The 19,669-nt window shown below is 51.5% G+C and overlaps 1 protein-coding gene across 4 annotated transcripts in view; it reads right to left on the bottom strand.

The window, feature by feature from the left end:
* The window catches only part of FRMD5 (FERM domain containing 5), a 115,435-nt gene extending 97,558 nt beyond the window's left edge, over nucleotides 1–17,877 (bottom strand). For all 4 annotated transcript variants that reach the window (XM_088139280.1, XM_088139282.1, XM_088139281.1 and 1 more), the window contains exon 1: nucleotides 17,196–17,877. In XM_088139280.1, the coding sequence (XP_087995406.1) occupies nucleotides 17,196–17,297 (102 nt within the window). In that variant the 5' untranslated portion in view covers nucleotides 17,298–17,877. The remainder of the gene's footprint in view (nucleotides 1–17,195) is intronic.
* Between the last annotated feature and the right edge of the window lie 1,792 nt (nucleotides 17,878–19,669).

Below are 19,669 nucleotides of genomic sequence, written 5' to 3'. Positions count from 1 at the left end.
AAGATGGTAAGGGAGTTGGAGGCAAAACCCTATGAAGAGCAGTTAAAGGAACTTGGTATGTTTAGTGGAGAAGGGAAGGGAAGGGAAGGGAAGGGAAGGGAAGGGAAGGGAAGGGAAGGGAAGGGAAGGGAAGGGAAGGGAAGAGAAGAGAAGAGAAGAGAAGAGAAGAGAAGAGAAGAGAAGAGAAGAGAAGAGAAGAGAAGAGAAGAGAAGAGAGCAGTCTTCCGAAACATGAAGGGATGTTGCAGGGAAGAGAGTATGGATTTATTCTCCATAGGTCTTGAGGGTAAGACAGAACAAGGGTGGAAGAATTACAGAAGGTGAGACAAACTTGAAATAAAAATTTCTGCTCATGAGTGCTATCAAGCAATGGACCAACTTAGCTCTTGGAGTTGTAGGAGCTCCATCACTGAAGATTTTCAAGCGAAGGTCATACAGGTAGTCCTTGCTTAATGACCACAATTGGGACCAGAATTTAGGTCACTAAGCAGTGCAGTCACTAAGTGAATCATCACATGACTGGAACGGATTTCACAACCTTTTTTGTGGTGGTTGTTAAGTGAGTCATGTGGTTGTTAAGTGAATCACATGGTCATTAAGTGAATCATGCAATTCCCCACTGATTTTGCTTGCCAGAAGCTGTCTGGGAAAGTTGCAAATTATGATCATGTGACTCCAGGACTCTGCAACATTTCCAGGTAATGAGCTCATTGCCAAGTGTCCAGATTGCAATCATGTGATTGCAGGGGCATTGCAACGGTTGTAACTTTGGGCACCAGTTGCAAATCACTTTTTTTAGCACCACTGTAACTTTGAATGGTTGCTAAACAAACGGTCATTAAGCAAGGACTACCTATACAGCCATTTGTCTCAGATGGTCTGAGGATTCCTGCCCTGGGCTGGGGTTTGTACTAGAAGACCCCCAAAGTCCCTTCCAACCCTATCATTCTATGATCTCCAAAGCCCAGAACTTCAAGAGATATTACTGGGCATGGATTCCAGTCCAGTCACCAAGGGGACTTGGTGTCCCTGTGATCAGTCATCCTGGCCGGTCCTTATCTATCAACTACCTTAAGGTAATTTTCTGTAATTTGGGTAGAGGATAAAAATATGTTTGGAAGATCAGATCTTATTCCAATCCCCTTCAGAATGTCAAGATCGAAAGGAGCCTCTGTTCAGACCCTGTTTAAACATCTCCATCAAACGACAGTCCCTAGCTCCAAAGCTGCCTATTCCATTGTGGAACAGCTCTTACCACTCTTTCCTGTTGCCCAGCTGAATTCTGCTTCTTTGTCCTTTAAATCCATTGTTCCTTCTCCCACCTTCTGGAACAACTCTGAACAATTCTGCCCACCTTACACATGCTAGCCTTTTAGATGCTTGAAGGCAGCTATTATGTCTTTTCTTCCCCAGACTCAACATACCCAATACCTTCAACTGTTCCCCTTAAGTTTTCCCTTCCACTTCTGTTATCATCCTGTTGTCCTATGGACATGCTCCAGTTTCTCAACATCCTCCCTGAAATTCAGTACTCAGAACTGAACACAATACTCTATGTGTGGTCTGACCAATGCAAAATAGAAACAATAACTTCCCTTGACCTCTGTATTTCTGTTGATGCAGCTCAAATCTGCATTTGCTTTTTTGCAACTCCATCACACACCTGTTCCCTTTCACATGTACTACTACCTCATGTGCCCCTCCCCATTTTATACTCTTTGATACTCTTTGATTTTTCCTACCCAGATGTAGGACAACGTCCTAAGGACTGTGAGCTCAGCCACCTGCTCTTTAGATCCATGCCCTTTCTGGCTGGTTAAGGAGGCCCGGGGGGGCGGGGGATGTCATGTGAATGGGTTCTAGCAGCGGTAAATTCTTGAGTGAGGGGGTTGTCCCATTACCTCTTAAGGAGGTCTTGGTTCACCCCCTCCTCAAGAAGCCATTGTTGCACTCCACGGTACTGGACAATTTCTGTCCAGTATCTCTCCTCCCCTTTCTAGGGAAGGTGGTTGAGAAGGTGGTTGTGCAGAAGCTTCAGAGGACCATGGAGGAAGTGGATTATCTGGATCCCTTTCAGTCAGGATTCAGACCCAGGTATGGGGCAGAAACAGCATTAGTTGCACTTTTGGATGATCTCTGGCGAGGGTGGGATTGGGGTCGGGCATCCATCCTTGCCCTACTTGACCTCTCGGCGGCTTTCAGTACCATCGGCCGTGGTATCTTTCTGGATCAACTCAGAGAATTGGGGTGGGTGGCATGGTGTTGTGCTGGTCCGTCTCCTTTCGATTCGATTTCAGTCAGTGGTGATTGCGGGGGAGAGATCCCGCCCTCGGCCCCTACTGTGCGGAGTGCCACAGGAGTCGGTGCTCACTCCTGTTCAACATCTACATGAGGCCACTGAGTGAGCTCATCCGTCACCATGAGGTGGGGTATCATCAGTATGCTGATGATACCCAGTAGACATCTCTGCCCCTGACAAAGTAAGTGATGCTGTGGACACCTTATCCTGGTGCGAAGGCAGTGAGGCTCTGGATGGGGAATAACAGGCTTCAACTGAACCCAGGCCAGGCTGAGTGGCTTTGGGTTTTTGAACCTGCTGGTTCTAGGATTATGACATCTTTGGTGCTGGATGGGGTCGCATTGCCCCAGACAGACCCTGTGCGCAATCTAGGGGTCCTCCTAGACCCACAACTCTTGCTCAAAGAGCAGGTGGCCACTGTGGCTAGGAGGGCCTTTGCTCAATTTTGTATTGTGCACCACTTGCGCCCATTCCTAGATCAAGGGGCTCTACTCACAGTCACTCATGCCCTAGTCACCTCCCAGTTGGACTACTGTAATGCAGTCTACATGGGGCTGCCCTTGAAGAGTATCCAGAAGCTTCAGCCGGTACAGAATGCAACAGCGCAGGCAGTTGTGTGTCTTTCTAGCAGAACACGTTACGCCTCTGCTCTGTGAGCTGCATTGGTTGCCACTTTGTTTCCAGGTCCAGTTCAAGGTGCTGTTTTTGACCCTTAAAGCCTTATGTGTCGTGGGACCAGGTTATCTGAGAGACTGCCTCTCCCCGGCTACATCCGCCCATCCCACCATATCCAGCAGAGGGGGCATGCTGCACGTCCCACTGACCACACTTGGCGGGTCCTAGGTGGCGGGCCCTTTCTGCTGTGGTGCCTGCTTTGTGGAATCTCCCCCCCCCCGCCCCATTGCACCAAAGCAAGGCCGGCTTCATCCCTTTTGACTTTCCGAAAGTCCCTCAAGACCTGGCTGTGCCATCAGGCCTGAGGACCCCAGAGGACTGGTGAAACATTGAGGTGGCTCCACTGTCATTAACACCTGCTCTTCGCCCAACACTTATTTCTTATTTTTGTGAGTTTTATGTTTTTTATAATTTTAAAGCTAATAGTCATCATCATCATCATCATCATCATCGTTTTGTAAATATTGTTTTTTAGCTTTATTGTACGCCACCCAGAGTCACTTGGTTGTGAGATGGGTGGCCGTATAAATTTGACGAATAAATAAATAAATAAGTAAGTAAGTAAGTAAATAACCTGTGGAATAGCACATGGCCTGGTTTTCTACTCAACGTGTCATTCTGGCTTGATATCAGGCCACTGAGGCACAAATGTTGGGTACGGTTCAACCAGCTCTGTATGCATCTAATGGATGCAGACTCCGTCGCTGCTTTATATTTTATTTGTACGAACTGCCTTCAAAAAGGTAATCTTATTTTCTTATCATGGACATTTTAGTTGCGTTGCCATGTGATGTGATTATACAGTTAACTGCCTAGAGTTGGATCAGATTGTGGCAATCTCCAATTTAGCATATAAGTACAGTAAATACATAATGGTAGCACAGACCAGCTCCCTTGTTTGCCCTCTTCTCCCCTAGAATCTCACGGGGGTCTTCTGCTGAAGTCAGGATCCACCAGGACTGCCACGTCCCCAGGCCAACTAAACGGGTCGCTCTGTCAGACAGGGAGATCGGGGTGGTTTGGCGTGACTGACTCTCCGTACACCCACGCTGGCTCCTGCCAAGCAATGCCTTCTTTTCTAACCATTCATGAAGCATCTACTTCATAATCTATTCCAGAGTTTTTGTCCACAAGTGTCAGCCCTTTGAGGTAGTCCAGACAAGAAGCACAGACCACGAACGCTCACACTGCCTTTACTGTAAGGCTACAGTAACAGAATCATGCAGGTCTGAAAGCAGTTCTCTCCTCCTCTACTTTTGCTTTCCAGAAAACTAGGGAGGGTCCCTTCTGACAGGCTTCCCATGCCCCTTTTCCTTCTGTGGGCTGAGATACCTTTTGGGTGATGCTGTTTCGGCTGCAGCTCTTCCTCCGCCCTCCCAATGGGCTTTCCTTCTGTCTCCAGCTGACAGAAAAGGGTGCTCGTATAATTGCGCTGCCTCAACAGCCAGGCTGGCTCAGTAACCAGGCAAGGGTCTGTGTCCTTACAGTTTTATTGTGGGACAATTCAAGGGCAATGATTGGTGGATTCCTCTGGCTTTTTTTCCACTCACAGCCAGCATCACCAGGCAGCAGGAAAAAAACACTACTGTACCAATTGCTCTCCTTGGCATGGTGGAGCAGGGTTGGGTGGCTGTGGGTGGATGCCTGGTGCCCCTTTTCAACTAGCTAACCTATCACTTGGCCTATTTCTGAACAAAGTTCCACTGCCCCCTGAAAGACCAGTAGACCTCTGTCCAAATACAGCCTAGTTCACAGGTTAGTGGGGACAGGAGAGGATGTGGAATGAAGCAGGAGCAGGTTCACATGGCACACTGAGATCATTTCCTTATCAAGCCCTGCAGGATTGGCAAACTCAAGAAACAAGGACCACTTCAGTTGGTGGAAAGAGCTATACTGCTCGTAAGATAAGATAACAGAATCTTGAAAGCATCTCAAAGAAACTCTCTAGATTGACTCCTACCTAGCGTAATCAAGGCAGAGTTACTCTCTTTCACATTTCCCCCTTCTCCTGGACTAAGGGAACCCTTTCTGTAACAGTCCAAGTTCATCTAGTACGGTAATGGCTTTGCTCCCTCCTCCACGTTGCCAGGGCCTGTTGGCCGTTCCATCACATCTCACCTGCTTTATCCCGGGCCCATCCTGCATGCCATCACCCTATTGGCTGGTCTACTTTGGGAAACACATTTACTGGTCTTTCTGGCACCTGGGCAGATGCAATGGAGGTCCTAACCCATGTCTGGAGACTGTAAGGAATTATATGGCACCAATCAGATTTGGATTAAGTCCCTGCTAGACAGAGAAGCTGTTCCTCTGAAGCCAGCCCAGTTCCAGGCCTTCATGATCCACAGGGCCATTTTCCTCTGCCAGTATCTTTGTGTTCTACCTGAGAGGATAGGTGCCTATGACTGCCTCCTCCTGAGGGACAGCGGGATGGGTCATGGGACGGGCTGCTTAGGTAGCTGCTCCAATGCCCCGGAATACTCCCCTCCCTGAAGTCAGGAGGCCCCTCCCTGCCATCGCTTTGGAAATCTCCTCTCCAGGGCTTGGAGGTAGGCAGTTGCACAGGACGCTGCTGTTTTAGGTTTGCATAAAACATTTTTATATTGATTTTATGCTTTTCATCTTCTTATGCATGTTTTATATTGATTATCATGAGAAGCTCAGAATTTTTGATTGGAGTCGCATACAAATCATGTAAATAAATACATGAAAAATAATAATGAGAAAGTTGTTTAGGCTGCTGCCAACTGAAACCACTATGATAGTTGGAGCACAGGAGTAACTGGATACGTCTTTATCTTGAAACACACAACAAGAGTTTCCCAATCCAGATATACTTCAGGTGTACTAAAAAAAGAAATCTAAACTCTAATCAATGAGAAGGTGACTGGGTTTCCAAGAGGGCACAGTCATCGTCTGTCTCTCCTACCCTGCCAAGACCACCTTCTTTACCAGATAGAAAGATGGAAACGTGGGCAAATATTAAATTTGCAGTGGGAACTTCGCTACAAAACAATGGCTGTCCGGGCAGGTTGGCTGCAGGAGAGCCACTCCCCCCAGGGCTCTCCCCGCCCTCTCCTCTGACCTTGTGCAATCAGGTGGAAGCCGCAGGCCGGAGAACGGGGCTGCCTTTATTCCTGAAGGCAGTTTTTCACTATGCACACAAAGCTTTGCAGCCACGAGTAGCCTCACAGCTTATATTTTAAACCTGTGCATTCCTGCATAACTATGCGTGCAATTATTTTTGTTTAAACACAGCAACCTGAAAATTTTCAATTCACTGGGTTCCACCAGGTGGGAAAATTATCCTCATAAAGCAACCTGCATTCCAGCACAACTGCAGGGGCCGCAAAAACAAACCAACCTGAACTGGAGTGATCTCCCTATCCAGTGATCTTTTGGACGGCTCTTATTTCTCCCACAGTATCAACAGTCTGCACTGGTGTGTAGTCTAAATCATATTCTGACCACAGCGGATATTGTGCTGCATTCACACTGACGTCAAATTTAGAAAAGACGCTGGCAGGAAGGGGCTTCAAGAACAGGTTCTGCCCAGGAGACCCAAGAGAATACAGGAGGATTCCCAGTCTTCCAGAACAGGAGAATAAACTCTGAAAAGGTTATTACGAGGGGTTGGTTTGTTAAGCCAATAGCATCCAACTTCTCCTGTTTGGCTGCCAAGGTCACAATGGAAGAAACAAGTTACTGTACCTTTTCCCTGGCATCTCTTCTAGCGATAGGATCCCAGGAAATGGAATCAAGTACGCAGAAGAAATCAGGAGACAAGAAATCGAGACCAGAGAAGGACCAGAGCCAACCCAAGAATATATATGAACAGCAGAAAGTAGGCATTCTCCAGGTCCTCAGATCAAAGTAGCTATGAGCTGTTAAGAGATGGCAGAAGGAAGGAAGGAAGGAAGGAAGGAAGGAAGGAAGGAAGGAAGGAAGGAAGGAAGGAAGGAAGGAAGGAAGGAAGGAAGGAAGGAAGGAAGGAAGGAAGGAAGGCAGGAAGGAAGGCAGGCAGGCAGGCAGGCAGGCAGGCAGGCAGGCAGGCAGGCAGGCAGGCAGGCAGGCAGGCAGGCTTCTTGAGGTGGCCAAGAACCGTCAGCAGCCTATGAGAAATATGGAGAAAGGAACCCACAACATCATCACTAGTCTTATTGCTCATGGATGCCACCATTTCCCACTCACTGCCTTCAGTGCCTACCTAGAAAGAAACCTCCCAAGATGAGGGTGACATGGTCTTAACTTAAAGTGGTGTTCATCAAAGCAGAGCAACCTGCCAATTTGTGAGATGGTCTCATCTGGGGCATCAGCTAGGATACGTACTATTTTTTAAAATTATAATGATGAGCCATGATCTCCTAGAGGGACACAACCCAGCACGGGAAAAAGACATGGCACAGCCCATAAAAGATGCCCAAATGCCAGGCCTCCTCTACTGTATCGGAGCACTTGGGCCCATGGCCACTACAGGAAAGAGGAAGGGCCAGGTGAGGCACAATTCCCGGGTGGCGGTGGACTCTTTGAGCCAAAAGAAACTCCAGGTAATCTGAGGGGGGATGTTTGTGCTGGACGTTCTGGGATCCTTTGTGACTAACAGGCTCAAGGTCCGAATATTACATGTGGGACTGCAGTCAAGTACAGCACAAATGAGCTGTTCTCCAGTAATTAAGATTTGTGTGCTCAGCACGGCTTCTCAAACATGACAGTTTGCTTAGATGTCACAGGAGGTTGCATAAAATTCCCCATGGGTTTTTCTCAGCCACTGAAAACAAGGCCAACCCAAAAACACTGCAGGGAAAACAGAAGGAGGATACCCCGTCTCCTGTCCAAGAGGTGGGGTGGGCACGGGCAGCCTTCTGTGCCACAAAAACGGAGGTCCTTGCGGTGGCCCCCAGACTCAGAATGCAACTGCTCAAAAGTGTGAGGCCGTGGAGAGCAGTGGCAGATGGAGGAAGGAACGGACGTGCACCGGTCCAACCCAACAGACCCTTTAAGCCCATGCAGGGCTTCCACCATCACCTGGAGCCTTGCTCACCACCTCCTTCAAGGTAGCTCTTCTCTCATTTGAGCAAAGATCTGTATCAGGACATGAAATCAATTCACGTCGTGAGCAGGTCTGAGGGGCTGGGCTGGATGGACACGCAGGTGGTGGCAGAGGAAACGGCCACACGCACCCCACTATCCTTCAGTTTGCAAATATTGCTATTAGGGCAAAAAAGTGGGTTTGCAAACTACCTCTCAGTTGCAGAAATTAGGCAGGATTTCCAAGCACAGTCCAGGAATATACAAGCGAACAAGTTTGCCTACCCCAACTCAACAGTTCACATACTTGGCCCAGCAACTCCTTTGCAAGGATTCTGTCTGGGGAGCAGTGGCAGCCATTTCAAACAAGTGACTGTTCCATCACTGCAATTTTTCAGCTTTTCTGAAATGGATGCTCCACAAGCCTTCCTGTTATCATTTCATTTCTTATTCTAAGCAGAATTGCTTGTGATGGAAGCAGATGGGGCACAGCTGTCTCTTAATTAGGCCAGTTCATGCTGCAACTTGGATCCAGGTTTCCTTGGGGACAGGCCTATATAAGGCTAAAACAGAATCATGGGTTGTGATGCATCTAATGGCCTCCAACAGAAACCTCTGGGATTCAAGACACATCCCCTCAAAACACTACAACACATATACTCTACCCCCACTGCCCCACTCTCTCCTAATGGCTTCCACACAACCCTTTTTTCTGCTTCTCATGTTGATACACACATACCGTCTCTGCAAGAAGCTTCAGGCACATTCATGACCTGGTGGGCCGTGACCCAGTTTGAGGAGAACCCTTGGGAGGACCGACCAAAGACACGTCAACTACACTTCCCTCTCTTAAACCTCGATGTAATGTGGAATGGGGGGAAGAAAAGGCGCCTCTATGCCTAGGCAAGGGGTGGGTCAGGAAGATCTTCCCTGCCTCAATCGCAGGAAGGCGAGCCCCCCACCCCACCTTACTCCATGTTGGCAAGCATCAACTTGGTATAAATCAAAAACCAAGTTTTTGTCACTGTCCCAAAGAAAGTCAGACCCAAAGTAATCTGAATTTCAAACACATATTATATAGTGGCAAAGCAGTGAATCTCTTCCTGGGGATGCCAGACGGGGAAGTGACAGGTGGGTCAGGGAATCTCAAGAAATTATTAATACCTAGGACTCTCCAGCCAAGGGGTTTCTCCTTGCCTCTCCTCCCCAACCTTTGGGGAAGATTTAGTTGACCTTCATTGGTTTCAAAACCAAGCCCAGTTGATATAGTAGTCAAAAATATTTTTATATGCTTATTTTTAACATTTATATGCTGCCTTTGTGAAAAAAGCACAGAATCAGAGAAAGTATAGCATCCTAACATGGAACACTAATAGTAATAAAAATTAACAACCAAAGCCCCAAATTAAAGAGATTTAATTTTGGGAGTGGCTGCAGAAAAAGCACTTTCCCTGACCTTAAAACGAAAGGAAGGTCCTCAAAAGAATTCCCCTGCAGATACAGGTACACCCTGAGATCACCTGTTCCTAAGTAATCCTGAGCTTTAAAAGCGACAAGTGCTTTGAATTAAGCTCCCCCAGCAACTGGCTATCAGTGCTGGTCTTTTGATAGGGTGGAAATGCCAAGCACAGAACATATGCTGAACGGCCACACTTTGTGGGAATGGAAGCTTCCAAAAGGTTTCCAAGGTTAGCCCTACTTACAGCACCTGTGTAGACCAAGCATGATGTAACCAGAGCATGGATGACAGGAGCTACATCAGAGGAATGGTTGCAGCTATAATTCTGCCCATGCCCATCTTGCTTACCAGCGTCACTCCCTAGAACCCCTGGGGCAGCAGAAGACTAAGAGGCATTCCAAGCATGACATTTCAGAAGACCTTCCCAAACAGATTTGGTCCCAGCCTGAGCCTGGATTAGTGCTGATGAAGAGCACCTCTCCTTCCTCTAGATTGAACCAGAGCACCCTCCCCAGCCAGTTCTCACAGCCCAAGTGCATTCAAAGGCAGAAGAAGACAATGGTGGAGAACTGAAGAGCATACCGGAGTGCCTTCAAAAAGCCACTGTCCTGAGAGGGGGACAGCCTATTAAAAAATAGCCAATTGGCCTAGTCAGTGACAAGACCCTCCCTTACCAGAAGCAAGGCTGCTCCCTACATCCTCTAACCACCCACACTCAGCCCTCCACTCATACTCATTCTTTTTGTGTCAGGCCTAGCCCAAGGAACTCCTGGAGACCGTGCAGGTTCAATCAGCAAGGTTTATTAGCTAGTGCTTGTTTACAGAATCTTCTCAGACTGGCCAGCAGTTCCCAGGAACAGGAATTCACTATCTCCTGGAATGTTAGGGGTGCATCAGCTTTCGCCTCTTATCTCCAGTGCGTTGCTCTGGAGATGAGATCACGTTCTTTACCCCCCTTCCAGTCCCATGCCATTCCATCACATTTTGCTGGACAGGGGACCCCCCTCCAAAGAGCACCCTGGACTCTTGTTGCCTCCGTTTTCATAGAACACCTGCAGGAGCAATGAGGGTTTTCTGGAAATCCGGATCATTGAAGCTGCTGGCGTTTTCATGCCAGATTCCCATTTCAAATTTGAAATTTAAAATCTATTAAAATTAAAGGTGAGAGTGCAGGGAGCCAGAGGAGCCCTCCGGCTTGTGTCAGTAGGCACAGTGCTTCTCCTGCTTGAAGATATTCAGCCGTTCCTTGGAGGCCGAGGAGAAAGAGCAATGGAGCTGAGGATCCCCAACAGCATAATAACGGCTCCTCCTTTCAAAGCTCTGATGAAGCAGGCAGTCAACTCCCCCTGCCCTCGCTGGCTCAGACAAAAGCCCTGCGGGTGACAGAGCAAGGGAGCTGCAACCTGACAGGTCTGGAGGACCTCTCGTGCAGCAAGCTGAGAGTCAGCGGCATCGCTAGGATGCCTAAACCTAAAGGCCTGGTATTTTGTCTGAAAACAAATTGCGCATTATAACTCCTTCACGGAGTTGAATGGGGGCACTTGGGGCCCAGAGCCCCCTCCTCTTTATGCCGGAATCCGGAGAGAACGGCTGCCCAGCCTCCTCTTGGACGCATCCGCTGCGGGAGCCCAGCACGCCTCCTCTGGACCAGGGCTCCACTGCTGACCCACCCTCACTGTCAGGATGCTTCTCCCCTGGACAGTCCAGCCTCCCGAGATTAAAATTCTTCATTCCTGGCCATTTGGGCATTTGAAGAACGTTACCATCATATCACCTTGTCTTCCCTCGCAGAAATAAACCTACCAAGAAGCTTCAAACTCCTTTCAGAGAACTTAGTCAGGAGTGTCCACAGTGGGGGCCAACACAGCAGGCCTCGCTGAGGATCAAAGCCCCACCCCTTACTATGCGTGTTGACAGAGTGGACACATAAAAAGGGGCAGGGCTTCAGTTGTGCCTGCCACGTGGGCACCCTTGGACCCCCGTTACAGAAGTTCCTGGATTTAGTGCCTGGTTCCTGGATCATCCTTGTGGCTGTTCTCTGAAGCTGTTTAAAATTTAAGTGACAGGAAGGGAGTTCCTGTCATGGGTCCTCTCACCAAAACCAGCTCAAAGCAGCCACTCCAAAGGGCTGCATTCACACAAGCAGCTCTTCCAAGGCAAAAAGATTGGTTGCAGTGCCTGGCAGGTCACAAAGAAAGGGGCTTGTTCGTATCCCAGTCACTCAGAGCCTAAGCAAGCTTACTTTAAGAGGAATGGAAGTTCAAGACAAAGAAAGAACCCACAAAGGGTGAACTCTTCTCCATCCAGGAATCCTGCTAAACTGGTCTCAGAAAATCAAAGGAATTTTCAGGACCACAACTTTTGGGACCCCATAATATCACCCTGAGCACGATGGCCATCTGCACAGCCTCCACGAGTCCCAGATCCCCTCAAAGACACAGATTTATCCCTGGGTTCCTTGCATGCTAGAGATGCAGCGTTGCTGGGACTGAGGGAGGCCAGCCAGCCAGCCGGTTGCCAAACCCTGGCCAGATCATCAGTACCTGGGGGAGTGGAGCAAGACAGGGCTCATCTCCTGCCTGAATCAAAAACAGCCTGCAGGGCAGACCCCCGGCAGACATAGGAGGGGAGCCAACCAATTATGAACGCTGGCAGCTTCGGGGGAGGAGGGGTCGGGGGGCTGCAGGGGATTTGTTCAGATGTCTAAAGTCCCACATCCATTGATCCATGTTCTGATGGCTTCATAGGGCATAAGTGTTTATATACTAGGGTTCATCTTATCAAACAGGGAGGCTTAGTCCTGGCTACCTATAGATGGGCCTGTGCACAGCAGAAATAGGAATTTTAAACAATAAGATTGGAAGAAAATTAAAAGTACAGACATTGACGTGGTTACCATAAAAATAGCCACTCATAAAACAGCTGCTGGATGGAGAGACAATAAGTTTGTTTCTAACTGCTGTCAAGAAGATCGGAAGTCATTTCTTTAAATATCTTTATTTTTTTCCTTTTTCTATCTATACTGCTTCTTGCACTTTTTCTTTTATCTTTTTTTTTTCTTAAACTTTTTCATATATTTTCCATGTTAATCTTTTATTCTTGTAAAAATCTTTAATAAAAATTATTTTTTAAAAACAGCTGTTGGACAATAACATTGACATTTCTTAATATTTTTTTTGTATTTCGTCTACTTGATAACAGACACTCGGAATTATTTTATATAATATGGGTAGCCGTACACATTTCTTAAAGTTAAAAACAAATATATGTATATCTTTTCCTTTTTAAAATAAAGTCTGACAGTATTTATGCCGTGTTTTTGTTTGCAATTGTCTACGTGATTATGAGCTGTTTGGGGAGAATTGTTAAAGCTGGGATCTAAATTACTGTCACAAATAAGTTGACCTTGAGTTGTGACATCTGTGTCAGTTCTCGGCTGAAATCTCTGAAGTGCTCAGCTCGCAAGCACCAGTGAGGCGGCAGCCGTCCCGCTTGCCCCAATTTCTGAATGCTGCTTTTCCTGACATGGCCTCTGCTTCATCTTTTCTGCCCGTGCTTCAGGACACCGAAGGGGGCTCCTGGGGACTCAGTGCTTACCGCTGCCTGCCCCCTCCTCCCACCACAGGCACTCCTCCAACCAAGCCGAAGCCGTCGCCCACTGCTGGCTTTTCACATGACGTGGTTCTTTGCCAGTTCTGCAGAACGGTGAACGGAGCTGTTCACCGCCTGCCGTTTCGTCAAACTGTGTGGAGCGCCGAACGGTCTGCCTTGGGACTGGGGGGCTCTGCTTCTGAGCATGCAAGTCACCCACCGGTGTCGTTCTGAAGAGGGGGCACGCGGGGAGCTGCGTTCAGGAAGGGTGCAGCTGGGGCTCTGCGAGGATGGGTGGCAGCCAGAGGTTGGGCAGGTTGACCCAGGCGGCCTCTAGCAGCTCCCGCTCCCTGCCTCTGTGCCAGAACAGCAGCAGGTGGCTCTGTGGGGCCGGGGGGGGGGGAGCCAGCTGCTTCCACTGCTTTGCATTCTCTTGGCTCTCCCTGACCTGGCGAAGCTACACCAAAAAGGTACAAAGGAAGGGCAAAAAGTGGCAGAGGTTTCTTCCTCTTCCAGGAGGAGCAGGCAGAACTGGGGGGAAGAAATTCAGAGGAGATGAAAGCTGTTCTGGAAGGGAGATCTGCCTGGGAATGAATTGGGGGATCCACTCATGCAGCATATACTGGAGTGGAGGAAAAGGAGCATTTCGGTCAACTTAGTTTTTGGAGGGATATGAAACTGTAAAGAGAGGAAACTTTCATCCATCTTGGAGCAGAGGGGGAGGAACTCTCAGCTACCCTGACTGGAACCAGAAGATTCCTGCAATCAGTTTCAGGCCAGAAAATCCCTAAGATTCCTCTGAGGCTCACAAGCCTCAAAAGCCATGGTGGCTTCTACCCACTGAACCTTCATGGGCACGAGTTACAGACAGACTTGCTTTCCGGAGATCTCTCTGATGACTATCCTATCTTGTGGCTCATGGGAGCAGAAGAATGTCTGCAAACATGGAGGATCTGGAGAACAGGGTGGAAGGAAGCCATCCAGGACACCGGGTGCTGCCCTGTGCTTCTCCATCCGCCACCCCCCTCCTGCTTACCCTCCTGGAAACGGTGCTGCTCCTTTGCCCTGGAAGTGCTGCACCAACACATTGTGTGAGGAAGCCACCCAAGGGGTGCTGAGAGCCAAGCACCTTGCCCCTGGCCAAAAGTGGGGAGGGGGAGAAAGGAATGCAGCTACCCAGGATGCCCTTTGCCAATCAATGTCTGAAGGGCTGGCACAGCAGACTCTGCCTGAGCTATTTTTTGGGACTTTGGGCAGAGGTGAAGGAGGGCAGGCAGCTGGAGAAGGACCTGGCAAAGTTCATGGGCTGTGCAGATGTCTCAGGACACCTGCCTCGGTGCTGATCTCCATGTGACACTAGCCCAGCCCAAGAGGCTCCCGCTTTATAGTGGTCTGGTTCAAGTATTCCTCCCAACAAGGGCCCCAGACTGGCTAGACAAACACTGCCTCCTTCACAGACCTGAATGAAAGGTGCGGATAGAGTCACATCCACCTCCCCTTGGAGAGAGCCGACTTACATTTCAGGCTAAGTGGACCCTTCCCCACCAGGGACCTGCTCCTCTACCCCACTATGGATGGACTCAGCAGGACAGGCAGCAGTTTCATTAAAGGCTTCCTGGATCATCCAACACTGTTGGAGAGCTACAGTACAGTAGTGTTAATCTACGGTAGCAAAAAATCAGAAGGCATCTGGCAACGCTTTTCCCAACTGAGACATTGTATTAAAAGGGATCAGCTCTGATGGGCTGCCAGCTGGAAAAGGGGATACCAGACTCTTCCTGATTCTTCCGGATCATCACAGTTGATTTTAGTTATTTTAGAGTTATTTCAGCTAAACGCTGAACAGCTGCATGGGACAAAGTCACATCTTCTGACTAGAATCCAGTTCCTCACATAATCAAGATAATAAAAAATACATTCTAGAAAATGCACACATTCACATATTTTTTTAAATGGCAATGGGCCGCCTACCTTAAAACCAGCACACCCAACAAACTTCGAGCCTCAAGTTAGGAAAGAGTTGTGTATTTTGTCTTTTCCCCCAGAATGACCTCCAGAATCCTGTCTCTGCAAGCAACTTCTCTCACTCGGGGACAATTCCCATTCTCTAGATGTCCTTTTCTCACAGGCTCAAATGCTTTGCTAAGGAAAAGCTTAGAAACAAGGGATGTCTCCTTCACCCCCACCCCCACCTCCAACCGTTCTATCGAGGGCTGCTGAGACTCCAGAAAAGGTCAAAGCCTCCGTAGAGCTAGCTCCTAAATTAATTACCTCTTTCCCATTATACTATAAACGCCATAAACATGCACCAATAGCACGGCGCTGCCACCTTGCAAAGTTCTGCTCGTGACTCCCAGCCCCGGGAGAACCGTCCTGTCAGCACAGATCGGGTGTCCCTCAAGGCCAGCACAAGAATAGGACGAGGGGCTGGAGTCGAATCCTGCGGCAGAGCCCTCTGGCAGGGCTTTGGCTTCCACACGCTGCAGCAGGCAGGTCCTCTGGGTGCAGCTGGCAACCCAGAACTAACCCCACTGACGCCAGGTTGTGTCTCTGAGCGTTTGGCTGAGGGAGCCCGTTCCTGAAGAAGGGGCAAGGGGTCTGCAGGGCTGAGCTGAGGTTTCCTGCCACGGCTGCCGTGAAGCCTGATGCTGGCTCACGCGGGGCCAAAGCCGCTGCTGGCAAGCAATTATTTCCACACATCTCACTAAGCCACAATTTCCTGATTGAGCCACAATGACTAGGGTCATCCATCACCCTACACAGTAAACCGGGACAGTAAGGAAGGTGAAAACACAAAACGAGTTCAGTATTAGGAACATTCCCCCCACCCTCAGGGAAGAGTGGCCAGGGGGCTCTGGCCTCTTCCAGTAGCAGCACCCAGAGCGGGCGAGGGGGACATGCTCTCCCTGGGAGGTTCTTCACCAGAACTGGTCGGGCTGAAGTCGCAACTGCACTCTGGCTACAGGCGCCTCTCCCCAGCGGAACGTTATTTTGGTCCTCCTAATATGTACCGTCCCCAAGGTGAAGCAATCCGACCAAGCCCAGGAAACCGTGGCCTTTTAGGAGAGGAGCTTCCTTTTCGGTGAAACGTACTTAAAGCAGCTTTCCCGCCCTCCCACCTCAAAACGTTCCGTTCTGTGCAACGGGCCACAGCTGACCCCTTATCACCCTGCTGGGACGGCAGGCAGACGTCCAACCACCCGCCATCCCCCAAACGCGCCGGCTGGAGCAGACTGCGGAGAAGGGCCCGCGGCCAGCCGACCTGCTCGGCAACCGCCGCTTCTCCGGGCCGGAGAGGGGGCCCCGGTCCGGCTGCCGGGCACCGCGAGCAGCGGGGCTGGAGGGCTAGCGGCGACCCAGGAGGCGCCCGGCCGCGGCCCCGCAGCCGGCCGGACTCTGCGGCTAGCCAACGCCGCTTCTGCTGCTGCGGCCGCCGCTCCAGGACCGATCCGAGGCGCCCGCCCGGGCAGAGGCAGCCGCGGTTTCGCGCTCCGTTCCGGGCCGGCTGCGGCCAGCCACAGAAGAAGCCGCCTCCGATCCCCGGCGCCAGGCCGGCCACAGCCTCGCTGGGCAGCCCCGAACCAAGCCAGCGCGGCCTCTCTGCAGGAGGGGGAGCCCCCGCCGCGGCCACGCGCTCGCAGCACCGCTGGCCCGGCCAGCCGGGCTCCCGACGTGACCTCCGCTCAGCAGCCAGCGGGAGGCGCCCAGGAAGGAGGCGAGCCCCGCCTGGGAGGGCTCGGCCCGCGGAGATACCCCCCCCCCGGCGCCCCCCTCGGCTCGCCTCGGCCTGGGCAGAAGTTTTCCCCCCGCCGCGCTTCAGCGCGCAACGCCGCCGGGCCGGGCAAGGGCCGGGGGTCAGAGCCCTCGTCCGCAGCCCGGGACGCCCTTCCTCGCCACCCGAGGCTCGTTCCGGCTCCTGCAGAAGAGCAGAACCGCCGCCGCCCCCCCGGTCCCGGCGAGCTTCCCCGCGCGAGGGCGCCGCTTCCCAGGCCCGCGGCCGCCCGGGGTTTCCTCGGCAGCGGACGGCCGGGGAGCCCCACGCCCGCCCGCGCTCCCCCCCCCCGCCCCGCGCTTTCCCCGCTGCGCGCTGGGCCCCGGGAGCCCGGCTCGCCCTCAGCCCGGCCGCGCGCCGCAGCCGCCCACCTGGATGGTGCAGGAGTACTCGTTGTCGTCGAGGAGGCGGACGGTGCAGCTGTAGTCGCGGTCCAGGCTCCTGCTGCTGCCGCTCATCAGCCGGCTGAGCATCTTGGCCGGGCGCCGGAGCAGCGCGGCAGCGGCGGACGCGGGGCTCCCCCGGCGGCCCCTTCACATGGCCGGGGCAGGGGGCTACCTGGCAGGCGGTTAGTGCCGCCGCCGCCGCCTCGCTCGGCTCGGCTCGGCTCGGCTCGCACAAAGCCCGGCTCGGAGGGAGCGAGCGAGCGAGCGAGCGCCGCCGCTTTCGGCTGCGGGAGGGGCCGGGGATGCGCCGCGCCGAGCCAGGTTCGTGGCCGCCGAGGCCAATCCGGGCCCGGCGCCGCCTCTGACGAGCTCGCGCGCAAACCAATGTGCCGCGCCGCTCCGGGGGGGCTCTTCGCTCTCCCCGGCGGGGGCTCGGGAGCTGCCGCAGCTGCCACTGCAGGTGACAGTGACCCCCCCGCCGGCCCTTGCAGGCGAGAACGCGGCGCCCCCGCCCCCCGCGAGGAAATGGCGGGCCGGAGAGCAGCTGGCTCGCTGGCCTCGTTGCTCGTTTGTTTCGCTCTCGCTCTCCCAAGGGTGTCTGGCCGCCCCGCACAAACAGCGGCTCTGGTCTTGCCCGCGATGCCCGCCCAGAGGGGCGACCGCTGCCCCAGAGCAGACCCGAGGGAGGGAGGGGCGGTCCTCGGGCACCTTGGAGCGGGGCGCGGCGCTGGGGGATGCGGAAGGCCGCTCCCCCGCAGCAGCTGCAGAGGGGCCGGGGGCCCCCGCCCCCCAAGGCAGTCCGGCGGCGGGGAACGCGCCCCCGCCGGTCGCCGAGTTCAGATTTGCCGGAGAAATCCCGGCAGGAGCCTCCGGATGAGCCCTCAAAATGCTGCTCGTTTCCTTCAGGGCGGGCTGCTGCACGGTGCCTTCGGAAGGGGCCCGTCTGGCCGGGCCCCCAGGGCCGAGTCTCCGTCTGGGGATCAGGGATGCGTGAATGAAATGCAGGATCGTCTCTCCGCGGCCTCGTCTGCGGGCAGCGTTGTTACAGCTGGGCTTACAACCTGAACCAGTTGGGAACTGGTTCTTCCCTTAGGAACTGGTCCAGGTCAGTCGCTGCTTGGGTTCCTTTAACAGATCCAGCAAGCAGTACATGAAAGGAGCAGGTAGAAGAGGCATTAAACCAGCAAAAGGATCCTGGATCATACAAGTGGAAGGATCCAAGGGGGCATCTAGTCCAACCCCAGTACAGGATGTGCTAAAGAGTTTCAGACAAATGCCTGCCCAGCTTTTGGTGTTGTTCATGGGGGCAGTTTTGTCAGGGAGATTCGAAGCAACGTGGGCTGCTTCATAGTCATCCTCAGTGTACGTGCACTGTTTGTCCCCCTGCCTCAAGAGAGCCCGAATTCTGAACTGTATCCTGGAAGTGCAGCCTTGTTTCCTTGTTGGAAGAGAAGCAAAAGAGGCTGAGGAGTTTTTCCACCGCAGCACATTAGGGAAGGGGAGAGGTTCCTGACAGGACAAGGGATGCTACTGGCAGGGGGAGGGGAGGGGCCAAAGGAGACAAGCGGGATGTATGGCTGCAACTCCAGATGCCCAAGCAGAAGGTGTAAGAATGTTTAGCAGGATGGGGGAGACCTGGGTTGGTGGGTTGGTAGCAGTCCACATGAGAAGGGACTGTTGTAACAAATCAAAGGTTGAATGTGAGCCAACAGGGGATGCAGATGCTACAAAGGTAAATGCTTCCTTGGGATGCATTAAGGGGACCATGGAGTCCAGATCACTTGAACTAACGTGTGCACCTCTGGACACCAGAGTTCAGAAAGGACAGTGAAAAACTTGAGTCCAGAGAAGGCTGCTAAAGTGGTGAGGAAGCTGAGAATCAAATCCTTTGAGGAACTGCAGGAGACTGACAACTGCCTCCAGATGTCCTTGCCTCCTCTCCAGACATTTGGTTTGGCAGTAATTTCCCTCCCGCCCCACTAGCTAGCGAAATAAAGGGTTGAAATCCTTCTATTTACTTATACTTTTGAGTAACAGCCATTATTGTCATTCTTGCAGTTGAGGGCAAAAATTTCAAAGGCTGCAAATTGATTAATTAAAAAAAAATCTTTCTGGCTTTTCAGTTCTTGGAACAAAAGTCTGAACTGTTAGATCAGTTTTTCTCTTCTTCATCTGTTCCAGAAATAAGAGAGTGTATGATAAACTGACTAGGCTTGAGTTATGGAACATCGTGTGAAGCCAAATGTGATGATGGAAGTAAAGCAAGCCTGAGAGTAACTTTAAGAAAGGACAAGGACAAGGATGGCTGATGTCTTCTTGGTTATTTGAGACATTTATGGATAAATATGTAAGGAATGTGAGTGGGGATGCTAAGCCTGCGGGTTGGAGGATGTGTACATGGAGTTTTCTATGCAGACAATGCCATGTTGTTGACTGAGAACGCAAAAGATTGACAGCAA

Source organism: Python bivittatus, unplaced genomic scaffold (genome assembly GCF_059951505.1).
Source record: "Python bivittatus isolate LINGU-HERP-01145 unplaced genomic scaffold, Pbiv_v1 ctg000210_np1212, whole genome shotgun sequence".
Classification (NCBI taxonomy): domain Eukaryota; kingdom Metazoa; phylum Chordata; class Lepidosauria; order Squamata; family Pythonidae; genus Python; species Python bivittatus.
The sequence above is the reverse complement of the archived record's forward strand: the minus strand, read 5'-3'. Positions and strand labels throughout refer to the sequence as shown.